Here is a 15,152-nt window from a genome sequence, read left to right as displayed (position 1 = left end):
TGCAACCCTCGTATAAGTCTTTCCCTGTGGTGGAATCATATAGCCTAATTGTGCGAGCACTATAGGAAGCAGACAATGGGACATATAGAGATCTGAAAGGGTCCTGGGAGCGTGCTTGCATAGCCGAAAGGAAGAGTTATTTGAATTAGTGATTAGACTCCGTCTTGGTCTTCGTTGAACTGCAACGTATTCAATTATGGTGAAAGCAGGCGAATTGTCTTAAAAATAGTTCGTAGAAGTAGCGCTACTGGTGTGCAGCGATACAGCCGCACATTTTGATACTGAAATTTTGGAGATTGACTGATACATTTGCACCCAGAGATGAAAACCTTTCATCCAGGAGACAAGGTTTTTGCGGAAGTTCGCGGATACCCACCGTGGCCTACAAGAGTGGAAAATGTAGTAGCGTCAACTCCCAATAATGTGAAATACAATGTTTTCTTGTATGGTACTGCAGACACTGCTGTTTGTGAAGTTGAAGATCTGTTTTTGTATTATGAAAACAAAGAAAAATATGGAAAATCAATAAAGCGCAAAGTTTTTGCCCAGGCGCTAGCACAGACTGAGGAAAGAGAACCTCCACCTCCAAATACGCCAGGTAGTATTCCAACTACACAAAGTGCATATGGTGAAAGGGAAGGTGAAGGAGACTTGGTCGTTGATGAAGCACCGAGAACTTCTGATTCAAAGCCATCAGTGACTGATACTGCAGAGTACAAGAAGCATCCTGTAAAGCGTAAACGTGTGACTGAAATTGGTCCTGATGAACAGGAAACAAAACGAACAAAGCGTCAGAGTACTTCAGGTGACCGGAAGTGTATGAACAAAGAACCTCTGCGCACTCTAGAGATTGTCGGAATACAGCCTTCTCCTCAAAGAGCAGAGATTGTAAGTAGATCTGGCAGTAAAATTAAGCCAAAAAAGTTTGCAGGTGATGATGACGCTGCTGCAGCTGCTGCATTGGAAGAAGGTGCCATTCAAACCACCATACTTGCTGCTGACGACGGATCTTGTCAAGAACAAAGGCCTTCAATGAAAAACGAGAAAAGTATTGCAGAAATAGAAAGTGGTGCAAAAGAGCTTAAGAAAATGCTCCATCAGGTCAAGCTATTTGCATCCGTATAAATACAGCTGAAGAGAAAGCTCTTGAAGGTGCCCTTAAATCGAAGGATTTAATAGAAGCAGGTGATATTACGAAAAATATGCAAACATACCTTCAAGAAGAATCATAAAATACACGTGGCCAACTGTTAATTGAACTTCGGAAGAGTAAAATTAAATGGCTCAAAACAGAACTTCGCTTGGCACAGCTTGATGGTGCAATAAAAGGATGTGTAGGTTTATTGAGTGCATATCCTGACAAATGTTTGCAACATTTAGATGAATTCGCTGGTCTGTCTATCGATCCCCTGATGCTCCTCAAGCAACTGACTTAAGTAGAAACCATCAAGAGGCTTCGTCATTATGTAGGAAATGTAGACAAGTGGAATTCCTCAGAGCAACAAAAGGCACAGTTCTATCCCAAAGCCGGCCGGAGTGGCCGAGCGGTTAAAGGCGCTACAGTCTGGAACCGCACGACCGCTACGGTCGCAGGTTCGAATCCTGCCTCGGGCATGGATGTGTGTGATGTCCTTAGGTTAGTTAGGTTTAAGTAGTTCTAAGTTCTAGGGGACTAATGACCTCAGCAGTTGAGTCCCATAGTGCTCAGAGCCATTTGAACCATTTTTTCTATCCCAAGACAGCCACAATAATAAATAAAACAGCCTACATTTACAGCCAGTTTGAATCGCTTTTTACTGTTTCTGATAATCAGTCAATTTGCAGTTCTTTTACAGAAATCAAACTAAAATTTCAGAACGTTACAACAGCATTCCCTACAGAGTGTGACCATTCCTTCATTCTGGATTCAAAATAATCAGGAGATTGAAAATCAGCTCAGAGAGCAAGACTTCTGTTTATGTGTAATGGAATGCTGGAAATTCATATCTGTTAAATACTTGATTCTTCTTATATGCTGATGACCCTCGTATACATACTACTTTTAAACAGTATGAACTGTTACATTAAAAACACTTCTGAGGTGTGAAAAAAATGTAGAGAGTGTTTTAATAATTTTACTATGTTGAAAGGACAATTCATAGTGGTTTGTCATTTTGTAGCTCTTTAAATTTGTATGGGCTGTTTCTTGTGTCCAGCTGTCCCATCAGCTGATGTTTTGCACGCTCTATTGTAAACTTAGTGAAGAAATTATGGATAGGTGATTGTTTCGTAAAATAATATGAATTTTGTCCCATCTTGATAATCAATAAAGATCTGTAAGTATATGTATCTAAACTATTAATTTTGGTTTCAGTTAATCATAAGCAGTGTGCAGAAACTTTCTTCTTGTCTTACACTTTGATGCATGATTTTTAATGTTCACATTAATTTTCACTCCATTCCAGCCTGAGAAAAGGCTTTTGTTAGCAAACCCTATGACGTGTTTTACTTGTTAAAACAGTCAATCTTACCTAGATAAGATAAGTGATTGACAGCCAATTGTTTACCAAAAAACCACCTGGGTTGTGCCTTCTCTTCTATTCTGTTCATTGTTGCTGTATCAGTTGTGGTAACCTGTCAGTTGCAGACTGTGATATGTGATTTGTGAGTAATGGAGAGCGTGTTGAGGTTCATAACAGCATTGCACCGTTCTTGCCGCCGTAGTCATATAGCATGTGTGGGCGTAGTATGAATCTGTCATTGCTTCTATCAGTTTATTTTGACCCAAGTATAAATATAAATTTACATTGTTTCCTAAGCGCATAGTAAATATGCTGAAAGTACGTAAATACTTACAAATATCTAAGCAAAGCGACAATACAGTAAACCTTAGTTCTGAATGGGGAAAAAGAAAAAAAAAAACGATTAAAGCGACCGCTCACGATAAGTGGGAAATCCGACTTCGAGTTCCGATCCAGAACAAATTTTCATATTTTCCCAGTAAACTATGTAGATGTTACAGGGTGTTTCAAAAATGACCGGTATATTTGAAACGGCAATAAAAACTAAACGAGCAGCGATAGAAATACACCGTTTGTTGCAATATGCTTGGGACAACAGTACATTTTCAGGCAGACAAACTTTCGAAATTACAGTAGTTACAATTTTCAACAACAGATGGCGCTGCGGTCTGGGAAACTCTATAGTACGATATTTTCCACATATCCACCATGCGTAGCAATAATATGGCGTAGTCTCTGAATGAAATTACCCGAAACCTTTGACAACGTGTCTGGCGGAATGGCTTCACATGCAGATGAGATGTACTGCTTCAGCTGTTCAATTGTTTCTGGATTCTGGCGGTACACCTGGTCTTTCAAGTGTCCCCACAGAAAGAAGTCACAGGGGTTCATGTCTGGCGAATAGGGAGGCCAATCCACGCCGCCTCCTGTATGTTTCGGATAGCCCAAAGCAATCACACGATCATCGAAATATTCATTCAGGAAATTAAAGACGTCGGCCGTGCGATGTGGCCGGGCACCATCTTGCATAAACCACGAGGTGTTCGCAGTGTCGTCTAAGGCAGTTTGTACCGCCACAAATTCACGAAGAATGTCCAGATAGCGTGATGTAGTAATCGTTTCGGATCTGAAAAATGGGCCAATGATTCCTTTGGAAGAAATGGCGGCCCAGACCAGTACTTTTTGAGGATGCAGGGACGATGGGACTGCAACATGGGGCTTTTCGGTTCCCCATATGCGCCAGTTCTGTTTATTGACGAAGCCGTCCAGGTAAAAATAAGCTTCGTCAGTAAACCAAATGCTGCCCACATGCATATCGCCGTCATCAATCCTGTGCACTATATCGTTAGCGAATGTCTCTCGTGCAGCAATGGTAGCGGCGCTGAGGGGTTGCCGCGTTTGAATTTTGTGTGGATAGAGGTGTAAACTCTGGCGCATGAGACGATACGTGGACGTTGGCGTCATTTGGACCGCAGCTGCAACACGGCGAACGGAAACCCGAGGCCGCTGTTGGATCACCTGCTTCACTAGCTGCGCGTTTCCCTCTGTGGATGCCGTACGCGGTCGCCCTACCTTTCCAGCACGTTCATCCGTCACGTTCCCAGTCCGTTGAAATTTTTCAAACAGATCCTTTATTTATCGCTTTTCGGTCCTTTGGTTACATTAAACCTCAGTTGAAAACTTCGTCTTGTTGCAACAACACTGTGTTCTAGGCGGTGGAATTCCAACACCAGAAAAATCCTCTGTTCTAAGGAATAAACCATGTTCTCTACAGCACACTTGCACATTGTGAACAGCACACGCTTACAGCAGAAAGACGACGTACAGAATGGCGCACCCACAGACTGCAGCGCCATCTGTTGTTGAAAATTGTAACTATCGTAATTTCGAAAGTTTGTCCGCCTGAAAATGTACTGTTGTCCCAAGCATATTGCAACAAACGGTGTATTTCTATCGCTGCTCGTTTAGTTTTTATTGCCGTTTCAAATATACCGGTCATTTTTGAAACACCCTGTATGATACCTTATTCGTAATTTGCGAGTACATATCATGGTATTACAAGTGTTTAATAAGCTACTTCTTTCACATATGAATTACATTTCTGAACCTCAGCTTGTCCTCTGCTTTTGCTACTGTTACCTTCATGTTGTCATTCCACTTTAAGTGACTTCGAACTGTTACCACTAAGTTTTATATGCTAGTTATTATTTCCACTGATTTGTCACCAACAGCATAATCGAGCAGTAATGGATCTCTACGCCTATTTATATCCAATAACACTGTAGAATGATTCATGTTCAGGTCCGATTACATGCCCTTGCACCCCCGTAGGTCTTTCTCCATTTAGCTACAGTCCTCTACCGTTTCAGCCTTTTTACGTTTATATCTGTCCGCCCCCGGTAGCTGAGTGGTCAGCACAACAGAATGTCAATCCTAAGGGCCCGCTCATCGACTGGGTGTTGTGTTGTTCTCATCATCATCATTTCATCCCCATCGACGCGCAGGTCGCCGAAGTGGTGTCAGATCGAAAGACTTGCACCCGGCGAACGGTCTACCCGACGGGAGGCCCTAGTCACATGACATTTTGTTGAGTTCTATCTGCATTCGTCTCACAACATGTTAGCTACGTTGCCTATTCAATTCAACTCAACAACAAAACCCATAATTTGCAGACTTCCATAAGCTGCAGACTATCGAGGAACATATTGTTCAGTTTCCAGTGCTATGGAGATTGCAAATATCCAGTGTAAGTTTTCACCTCAAAGGTAAAACTAGGTTTGAAAATAGCGATTATCCTTGAGGATCTGAAGTCGAATATACAACGTTATTATGAAAAGTGCATGTAAACAAGAGTCACAACCAATTTGCTTAAGTATAGCAGAGTCTTGCACTATACTGTTGAAGGTCCCCACAGAGACAAAACACGCGCTAGGAATTCAAGCTTTCTGACGCAACACCTCGTCCTGTGTACGGCTCAGGCTTCCTGCACCGCTGACGTAAATACAAAGGGCTGTATTTCACACTTGGAGATAAGCAAAACGTAAAAATTGCTCTACATCTTTCTCTAGTTTGTTGAAGTAAACTGACGTCGAGCAACCACCTGGCTGAGAAGTGTTTCTGTTTGCTCGTTACGCGTATCTCATAAACGTCACCACCAAAGATGTAGTCTCATATTCTCGACATACTGTCGCTTGTAACAGCGATCAGTATATTTTAGAAATAATATATGTTTCAGTCTACAGTTGCAACCCTTTTATTTTGCCTACTGGTTACCGGTTTCGGTGCACACTACGAGTGGGGTACACAAAAAAAAAAAAAAAGAAAAACGTATAATATTGCCATGGGCGGAGCCTGAGTCGTACGCATTTCTGCAGCTAGGCACGTACTATAGCACATCCCATTACCAGTTCCGTGCCGTCTGTGTTGTCGACCTGGCTTATTCTGGAGGATAGAGGGTGCGCGCCGGCCGCGGTGGTCTAGCGGTTCTAGGCGCTCAGTCCGGAACCGCGTGACTGCTACGGTCGCAGGTTCGAATCCTGCCTCGGGCATGGATGTGTGTGATGTCCTTAGGTTAGTTAGGTTTAAGTAGTTCTAAGTTCTAGGGGACTGATGACCACAGATGTTAAGTCCCATAGTGCTCAGAGCCATTTGAACCATTTTGATAGAGGGTGCGGTTTACGAGTCATTCAAGAAAAACGTACAAAAGTGATATTAAATGTGTTCTATCTCGTAAACTATTTGGAATAGGGCAAACGTCCATATGAAGAGTCACCACGTAGCTTTTGCACGGAAACAAGATACAGAAGACTATTCTTCCAGTGTCATCGGAAAGTAACCAAATTTCCATCTAAATATGCTCTGCCACTAAACATGGCAGATTATTCCAATTTTCCTTCTTGCATATGCTAAAAGTGACTTATACTAAAAGCAGCTCACAGAGAAGCCATTATTGCTTATCACCAACACGGAATTCTCGAGTAACTGAGATTTTATTACTACCCGGTGATCAAGTAATCAGAGAGGTCACCCTTAGTGAATTCTTAGAACTGAGCACAGATGAAAAGTTTCTCAGACGTACCTCAATCAGGACCTTGTGTAGAAATTTCATGTCGCTAACAATGAGACTCGAAAGCTTTCAGATTTTTCTAATTTCACTCTATGGTCAGCCATGATATCGCTTAAAATATCTGTACTTTCACGATATTGCTAGCCCAGAAAAGATCGGACGGAACGTTTTGCGCTGTCAGTTCGCCAGCTTCGCGCAAGTCGTTCTTCAAGGGTCTTAGAATATTATAACTCTGTCAGCCTGTATATATACTCCCTTATGGGATTATTTGCTAATGAATTTATTTAAAAGGAACTGCAACTTTCGTTCAGTGAATACTTGATGTTTAAAAGATTCTCAGTTGGAAAATATTTCACTATCCATTGTACACTAAAGTGAGCGCTATTCAGTAAACTACATTTTCAATAGCCTTCTTGGAGAACTGAAAATTTACAGAGGCTAACCTTGGATTTCTAAGGGAATATTAAAATTATTCCTTGTGATACACTCCTTTCATGTTGTACGGGAGTCACACGCGGCCTTCTCTTATAATCCGCTATTCACTTGTAGATCTTATGAAAAATCTTTTGTTTAACAACTTTAAAAATATTTTTTCTTTTTTTTGTAACTTTTATCCACATGGTATTAATTGTATAGTGACCTGTTCCACGTCCAAGTATTTTGCGTTCGCTTCGAGCCACGGAACATGTGCAAAACAAATCAATTTAATTCTAAGAATAAATATAATAGTTCCCGAAAGTTGGGACAGTCTCTGGATTTTACACCATCTGATTTATTGTGAGTAGAAGTACATATTCTTGTATATGTGGGCGGCAACAAGTTATAGGTAACTAGTTTTTCAAGAAAAGTCCAGGATGGTGCAAGACGCAAAATTCGACGTAACCCCGTTAACTGCAGCGTAAGCCATACATTACGTCTGTTTTAACTTTTAGCGGTGCTACTGATGTTGACACAATATTGCATAATACTGGTGACTTTTTTCAGTTATCAGGAGTCCCTAGCAGCCCGATATGAGATCGAAGCAGAATCATTTGAAAGAATTACGACTTTATCAAATCGGATAAGCAAAGAGACAATCGAGCAGATGTACAATGAATTTAAGGTTATTATCTGCCCCTCTCACAAAAATATGAGTACTTCTCTCTTCGTATTTTATTGAGCCAAAGCTTTAACTTTCACTTGTCGCAGATGGCGCCTGACGAACGGATGAGTAAAGCTGTTTTCAGAGAGACATTTGAGAGGGTCACAGACATCACAATGGATGATGAAGAGTACCACGTATTGTTCATGAAGGTAAGATGACTATGGATCATGACTGTCATTCCAATATGCAAAGGGCTATTAATTTTGCAGGGCTATATGCGAGTATGAGAATGGTAGAGATATTAATAAGATAATTAACATTTTAAATGTCAAATTTTAAAATTGTTAAAATTCATGTACTCCATTTGTAATAGTTTAGTGCTAGAGATCCACCCTATCACCTTCATCATCTTTAATAATAATTTAATTAACTGTAGAAGAGTGAATACCCCCACACAGGGAGTGTCTTAACTCCACTTAAATAGACATGGTCCTGTTGCAGGCTAAACACTGTGCAATATAACTTGCATCTTTCCTGTTTAAGATTTGCACTACGAAAGAGGAGTTGCTGGCGCTCTCGAATATCATGCATTGCTTAGGCTATCTACAGAGGATGGACAACATCTGACATATGCACAATATTTATTCATTACTAAGGTGTTGGTCCACCATTGGTTTTTAGAACTGCTGCAGTTCTTTGCGTAACAGGTTGTAAACGGAATGTTGTCACATTCTTGCACCAAAACATCCGCCATTTGCTTCAACGTAGCTGGTGCTGGAAATCTACTCCCCATTCATTGCTCTAATGCTCCCGATAACGGTTGAGTGATGTAGAACCTTCTGGGTGTGTGTATGGGCGTATTATCACCTTGCAAGGTGGTAGTGTTTGGCAGCAATATGCTAGTGACAGTAAGCACTTCACTATAGAGGATGTCGAGATACTCACTCGAAGTAATCCGGCCAGTGAGGGTAACGATAGGGCTGGCTGAATACCACGATATAGCCACCAAAGCAGTAACGGGACCTGTCCCGTTCTTGACTGTAAGAGGCAGGCGGACTGGATGGTAAGCTTCTTCTGTGGTTCTCTACACATACATCCTGCCGTTTGTTGGAAACAATGTAAACTATGGTTCATCGAACTATATCACATTCTTCCAGTTATCAAGTGTTCAGGTTTTATAATCATGGCACAACTTCTTTCGCGGGTCCGCGTTGACGTCAGTTATTAAAGGTTCTGCAATTGCAGCCATTCCATGAATTTTAGCCTTGTGAAGTTCCCGCCATACTGTTTTTGTCGACACAATAGCACTCAAGTGGATTTTAGCCTCTGCAGTCGCTTTTGTAGTTGGAAGAATTTTAGGAAGGTGTGGTTTATCTTTAAAGGAGACCGCATGTAGGACACTAGTACGACTGTACTGCTTGAGTGTTTGGTATCCGCACAAGGTCGTATTAAAAGAAGACATCGAAGCAATTCAGAGGCTGGCTGCTAGATTTGTTATCGGTTGGTTCCAACAACACGCAAGTTTTATGGATAAATTTCGAAAATTAAAAAGGGAATCCCAGGAGGGAAGGTGACTTTCGTTTCAAGGAAGACTATATCGAGAAAATTTAGAGAACGGGCATTTGAAGCTGACAGCACAACGATTCTACTGCCACCAACGTACATTTCGCGTAAGGACCACCTCGACAAGAGAAATTATTGCTTGTACGGAGGCATATAGATAATGGTTTTTCCCTCGCTCTATTTGCGAGTGGAACAGGAAAGGAAATGGCTAGTTGTGCTACAGGGTACCCTGCGCCGCGCAGTATTAATGCAGATGTTGTCCAGCCACAGTGCTTTTTTATACTCGTCGATCTCTGTCAGTCATCTTCGGGTTAGCCCACTTTCTTGTTCGCCGATGATGTTTCACCATGTCTTGTGAATTCTGTCATTACCGTGGATACTGTCGCTCGTGAAACTTCAAATAATTCAGCTGTCTTCTACGATAACGTTGGAAGCTGAAAAAGTGAATTAAAATTTGTGCTGCGGCCGGGACTCGAACCGAGGTCTTATTGCTTACTAGGCAGATATGCTGACCATTACACCACTACCCAATTTTTTTATTCTTTGCTTCTCATTTTTTCTTGTTTTTGCTTTTTTCTTTTTTTTTACATACCTTCCAAGTGGAACCGCATCCTATTGCTCAGGTACTCTCTCTCTGACTTTCCCTCTTTTTTTTTTTTCAATACCCTCCCCAAAACAAACTCCAATTCACATCTCCCCTTATATTGTCACTATTACGAAGGCTCTCCGACATCGGAATAGCACCCCATCATTGGACGTAACGGGAAAAATTTAATTTAATTTAAGATCTATACGATGACATGTAGTACAGCACTTCCCCATTACGTCCAATGCTGGGATGCTATTCCAGTGTCGGAGAGCCCTGGTAATAGTGACAATACAAGGGGAGATGTGAATTAGAGTTTGCGTTGGGGAGGCTATTTGACTTGGCGACTTGGGTAGGTCGTGCAGCTATGTTAACCATGATGCTGTTATAGTGTAATGGTCTGTATGTGTGCCTAGTAAGCTGGAAGACCTGGGTTCGAGCCCCGGCCGCGACAGAAATTTTAATTCACTTCTTCAGCTTCCAACGTTATCGCAGATAAATTAGAGACTTAAATGTCTCAGGGAAAGTTTAAATTAAGATCAGCCGTTTTCGTCACATATGCTCCCGCTAAGTGCGCACCAACAAAATTGTTCTTTTTTTAAAAAGAAAAATCTGTGAGGTCACAGTTTTACCGATTGCTTGAGCTAATCGTCACAGAACAAAGTGTATAATACACTGAAAGATAATCTACAAGATTGACACGTCAACTATGCGAACACCACCTGGAAAACAGACCTGCACGCACCCAGTCGGCGTTACACGTAGATATGTACAAAGTCAGTATCGGATCAGCGCTGTGACGCACGCTGCACTGCGGTATATCAACTTCAAGAGTTTCATATCATAAACTGCGTCGGTTTCTCCCTGCTTTCCCTTTATTTTTCGAGTTATTTTACTAAATTTCCTTCTTCACTTATCCTTCAAAATGTTCTGGCTGCACACGAAACCTACATTATTCGACGAAATGGAGCATATCCTGAGACATTGTCCAGTAAATCGGGAAATATGACAAAGCTCTTTCATTTTCCTGTTTTTACAGGCCTTCAAGAACATAAAACAAGAAAAATTTATATGACTTTTATATCCTTCTCTGACTATTATGTCAATGTGCTATTTATTTAACCATACCATAAGGAAATTACCTCGTAATTTCTCTTCCTGCGTTGCTTAATCTGTGGAACACTTAATTCATTAAAACTGGTTTCAAAGATTATTTAAGTTCAAAATTATTTTGGAAATAGCTATATTTGTATAAATGAGAAAAATGATCCTGTAGATACTTGTATCATTGTCCAAAATGACCCTGCAGGTCTTTGAAATAAAAATCCTGGAAACTCGACAGTAGTGTGGTAAGAATGATAAGTAATACTAAACATTTTCGAGTCACAGAGTGAATGAAAATTTATTCTTCAGCACAGAAAAATTGTGTGAGAATATGAAACAGCAAACCGTTACAAAAAGTCAGACAGATACGTAACACACACAGCATTACAGTGCAGGATACTGAGATGTTTGTCTCACTGTAGAAACAAAGCTATTTCTTTGTATCAGACGAAGGAAGTTCTGCACAAAGCGCAACACGAAATTCGCCGAAGTGAAACTATGTTCACTTCTAAGCTTGTGGAACATCTTGTTGAAATAAATTTGGACATTTTTATAAAACATAATAAGCATGCTGCATAACAGAGATGAGCTTCTCATATAGCCAAATGTAACTGAAAAATCGAAAGATAGTTCTACAGCTGTATTATACGCAACAAAACATTATTTGGAAATCACAGAAATTGCACAGATGCCCCTAAAAGGATAATGGTCAGTATTAAAATACTACAGACATGGCGTAATGAAAGGAGAAGTGACTATAAACATAAGAAGTGCAACAAAATTTCAGGCCATAGTCATAAATGAATACTGCAGATAAGTTATTTTAGTTCTCACACATAACTGTTTTTAGACTTCACCAGGTAATTAGAGCGCAAATAATACTTTGCAGAAATAACTTGGAAGTCATAATATGTGCCTATTTCAACATTAAATTCGTCTTGAATAACACTGATTGTCCTACTCGTGACAGTACCGGTTGACGGTATTGTTGTCCAGCTTTGGTTTGTTCCCCGTAATAATATTCCCAACTAAAACAGAACATAGAACATATTATTAATCATTGTTGCATAATTCCAACTGTCTTTCATGAAACATCTGTGAACTCCATGGTCATAAGGCAGCAACAACCCGTTCTCATCAGTTATGTTTAGCTAAAATTGTGAGAAAGTACAAATACTCAGAACCATAAATGCTGACTCAGCTACACCATTCAGAGAGAATTTACTACATGAACAATGGGAGGGAGTTTCCTAAGGACACACAGGAGATGAGAATTAAGATTCCCTCCAACAAATATTCTTACAATGCTATGAATCCACTTTTCCTTTAAAACATTCCAAAGGTAACTGAAGTGAAAACAGAGAAAAAGTTGTGACTTTTTCAGTCTTTGCCGACGTATCTGTTGCAAATACACTACTCATGTTTGCCGCCGAATCATATTGTGCAGATCCCACAATGTTTCGTACATGCAACTGTTCTAAATCTTCAGGAGGTGGCAGATGCTGCTGTCACTGCTGCAATATGCGACTGATGATAATCGAGAGACGGCATCGAAATTTATCAGGCGAGGAGCAGGCATTACGCGCGAGGGGGAAGATGCTCAAAAAAAAAAAAAAAAAAAAAAAAAAAAAAAAAAAAAAAAAAAAAAAAGCGGCGCTCATTGTACCTCTTGCCGGCAGTCGCAGAAAGGCCATCCGTGTGCGCTGTAGGCAAAGACTTTTCTGCCAGACGCTCCTCTGGTTACAAGATGAATTAAATCTCAGAAATACGCTGCGTCGAGTCATGGATTTGAGCTTCTTGTTTCTCCTGTTATCATTTAATGGCAGCTATTGCTTGATTCCAGGCGGCGCTTATTTGGAAATCTGCATCCTGTTTATAAGTTCGTCAGCCGTACAGATTTGTATGGCCTCCTTAAGGACACAGACCCAGAAAGATGTCGCTGGGGATAAAACTTCAGTCTTCTCCTAGGACACGCGATTCCCTGTGTCCAGGCAATGGTCCGCTACCCCACTACCCCTGATTTATCGCGTTACCCTAGGAGTGCATGACGATGATTTTCTACACAACATTCTTGCATGGTTCAGCTGCCCAATATAAGATTTCTCACATTGGTATGGGTTCTTATATACGATACGTTTCCTAAAGCCAAGATCGTTTTTGACCGAACATAACAAATTTCTCAATTTTGCTGGTAGGCGAGAAACACACTTGATGTCGTGTCTCTTGAGGATTCTTTCTGTTCTTGAAATGCCGCCAAAATACGGCAAGAACGCCGTTGCAACTGCTGGCTGCGCTTCTTCATTTACATCTCTGCTGTAACTTGCTTAGAATGGAATGCATGGCGCATTTGTCTTCAGAATAGCCCTTCTCTTGGAACATCATTCTTAGGTTAGTAGCTCACCAAGCAGACTATCTCTTGGGTCTTGCCCACTCGTCTCGTGTAGGGTGCCTAAGGGGTGCTGTGTTCTCGGAATGCTATGCAACAGTTCTAGCAAATAACATTAATAGTTTTATTTGAAAAAAGTAGATTGACAATACTTAACTTTGGAGTTTTAACTTCGGAGTTAATCGGTGTCACAAGTGACTTGCAAACAGTTACAGTCTTTGCTGTAGACAAAGTCCAAACAAGCAATGGATATGGACCACTAAACACTCTCTGCTAGGCGGTGCTGTGACCCGTGAATACGTTCCACTAATGTTCGAGCACTCAGCACCAATGTCCGCATACTGGGCCGATCTGAGCGGCCAAGGCTGGCAGGAGAGGCGCTTATATTCACTTCGGCTTAATGACATGACGCTCCTGTCGTGGTGCGGCACTATTCCGCTCGCACCATTTGCCGACGTCGTTTCATCACCTTGTCTAATCTTGCGTTCTTCAACATCGTTACGGCACTTGTGGTTATGCCAGAACATTCCTCCCCCCACCCGTACCCCCCTAAAGCGACGGGCTGTTGCGCAGGGAGGCAGGGGGTGAGACCACGGCAGGGGAAACAGGAGTGTGGGCGCAACTTCGGGCCGGAAGCTGTGGCTGCAGGGGACGTCAATCTTCCGGCCGTACCGCACCATCCGGGCTGTGTTCTGGCGGAAACGTCCCCTGGAAAACGACCAGAAGGGTACGCGTCCACCTCCTGCTGCTTCATGAATCAGATGAAGAAGGCAGCGACTGCTGCGGTGTGGACGGATCCAGCTCCATCGGTAGGACTAGAGGAGGCGGAGGAGGCGAAGACTGTGTCTCCGTGGGGTCGTCCCGCGGTGTCGTGACGACATCCTCTGGCGGCCGCTGCGGCCGCGCTGTCCTATGGACCCGTGAAACTCGGAGAAGACAGGCTGAAAGATCATCGTGTACATGACAGAGGAGAAGTTGATTTTGATGGCGGCGCTGCGATCCATTGGGACCTGAAAGAAAATACATGTGGGCGCCTAGTTGACGGACGATCTCGCCTCGAGCCCACCATCTGCTGCCGCTCAAAGTCCTATAAAAGAAATCATGTAGCGCGAAGCGATACTTGCGGCCTGCCTTCAGCGTCGGATGCTGCAGGGGGAGCAGTGTCGGATGGCGACGGCCGTCAAGCATTTCCGCCGGCGATAGTCCATCTTGTGGGTGCGTACGATATGAGGCAAGAAACAGTTGCAGTGCTTGATTCCTGGTGTGTGCGAAGCGAAGTTTGGCCCTCTGCTGCTTGAATGTTCTGACAAAACGTTCCGCTTCGCCGTTTGACTGTCGATGGAACGGTGCAATAGTTAGATACTGTATGCCATTGCGCTCACAGAATGTTTCAAATTCATGTGACATGAACTGAATGCCACTGTCTGACACTATTACTTCAGGTAAACCTTCGAGGCAAAAAGTGGATGGCAACACCTGAATTGTAATACGTGATGTTGACGAGTTCATTAGCTCATCAAAAGGAAATTTGCTATACGAGTCAACCACAGTCAATCAACAGTGTTCCAAAAATATCCTGCAAAGTCTGTGTGCACACGTTGCCATGGCTATTGTGACTTAGGCCAAGCAGAGAATTTTTGTGGGAGAGTGGACTGATTTTCTGCACATCGTGACAGTGTGACGTCATCTGTTCTATTTGGGCGTCCGTACCGTGCCAGGTACAGTGTCGACGCGCTAACTGTCCCGTACGAACAATCCCCCAGTGTTCTTGGTGAAGCAACTGCAACGCTTTTTTTTTACGAAGCTTTAGCGATCACCACATGTGACTGTTCGCTGTCATTTTGAATAAGAATCACACCTTT

At 42.1% G+C, this 15,152-nt stretch overlaps 1 protein-coding gene across 1 annotated transcript; it reads left to right on the top strand.

Annotated features, from left to right (window-relative positions):
- Nucleotides 1–321: 321 nt before the first annotated feature.
- LOC126195610 (hepatoma-derived growth factor-like) lies at nt 322–10,875 on the top strand. Its single transcript, XM_049934235.1, is given in 4 exon segments — nt 322–1,119; nt 1,311–1,508; nt 7,756–7,860; nt 10,840–10,875. Coding segments are annotated over 4 exon segments (1,137 nt in total).
- Nucleotides 10,876–15,152: the final 4,277 nt, after the last annotated feature.

The sequence above is a fragment of the Schistocerca nitens genome, chromosome 7 (genome assembly GCF_023898315.1).
Source record: "Schistocerca nitens isolate TAMUIC-IGC-003100 chromosome 7, iqSchNite1.1, whole genome shotgun sequence".
Classification (NCBI taxonomy): Eukaryota; Metazoa; Arthropoda; class Insecta; order Orthoptera; family Acrididae; genus Schistocerca; species Schistocerca nitens.
This window is presented reverse-complemented; position numbering and strand designations above follow the sequence as displayed.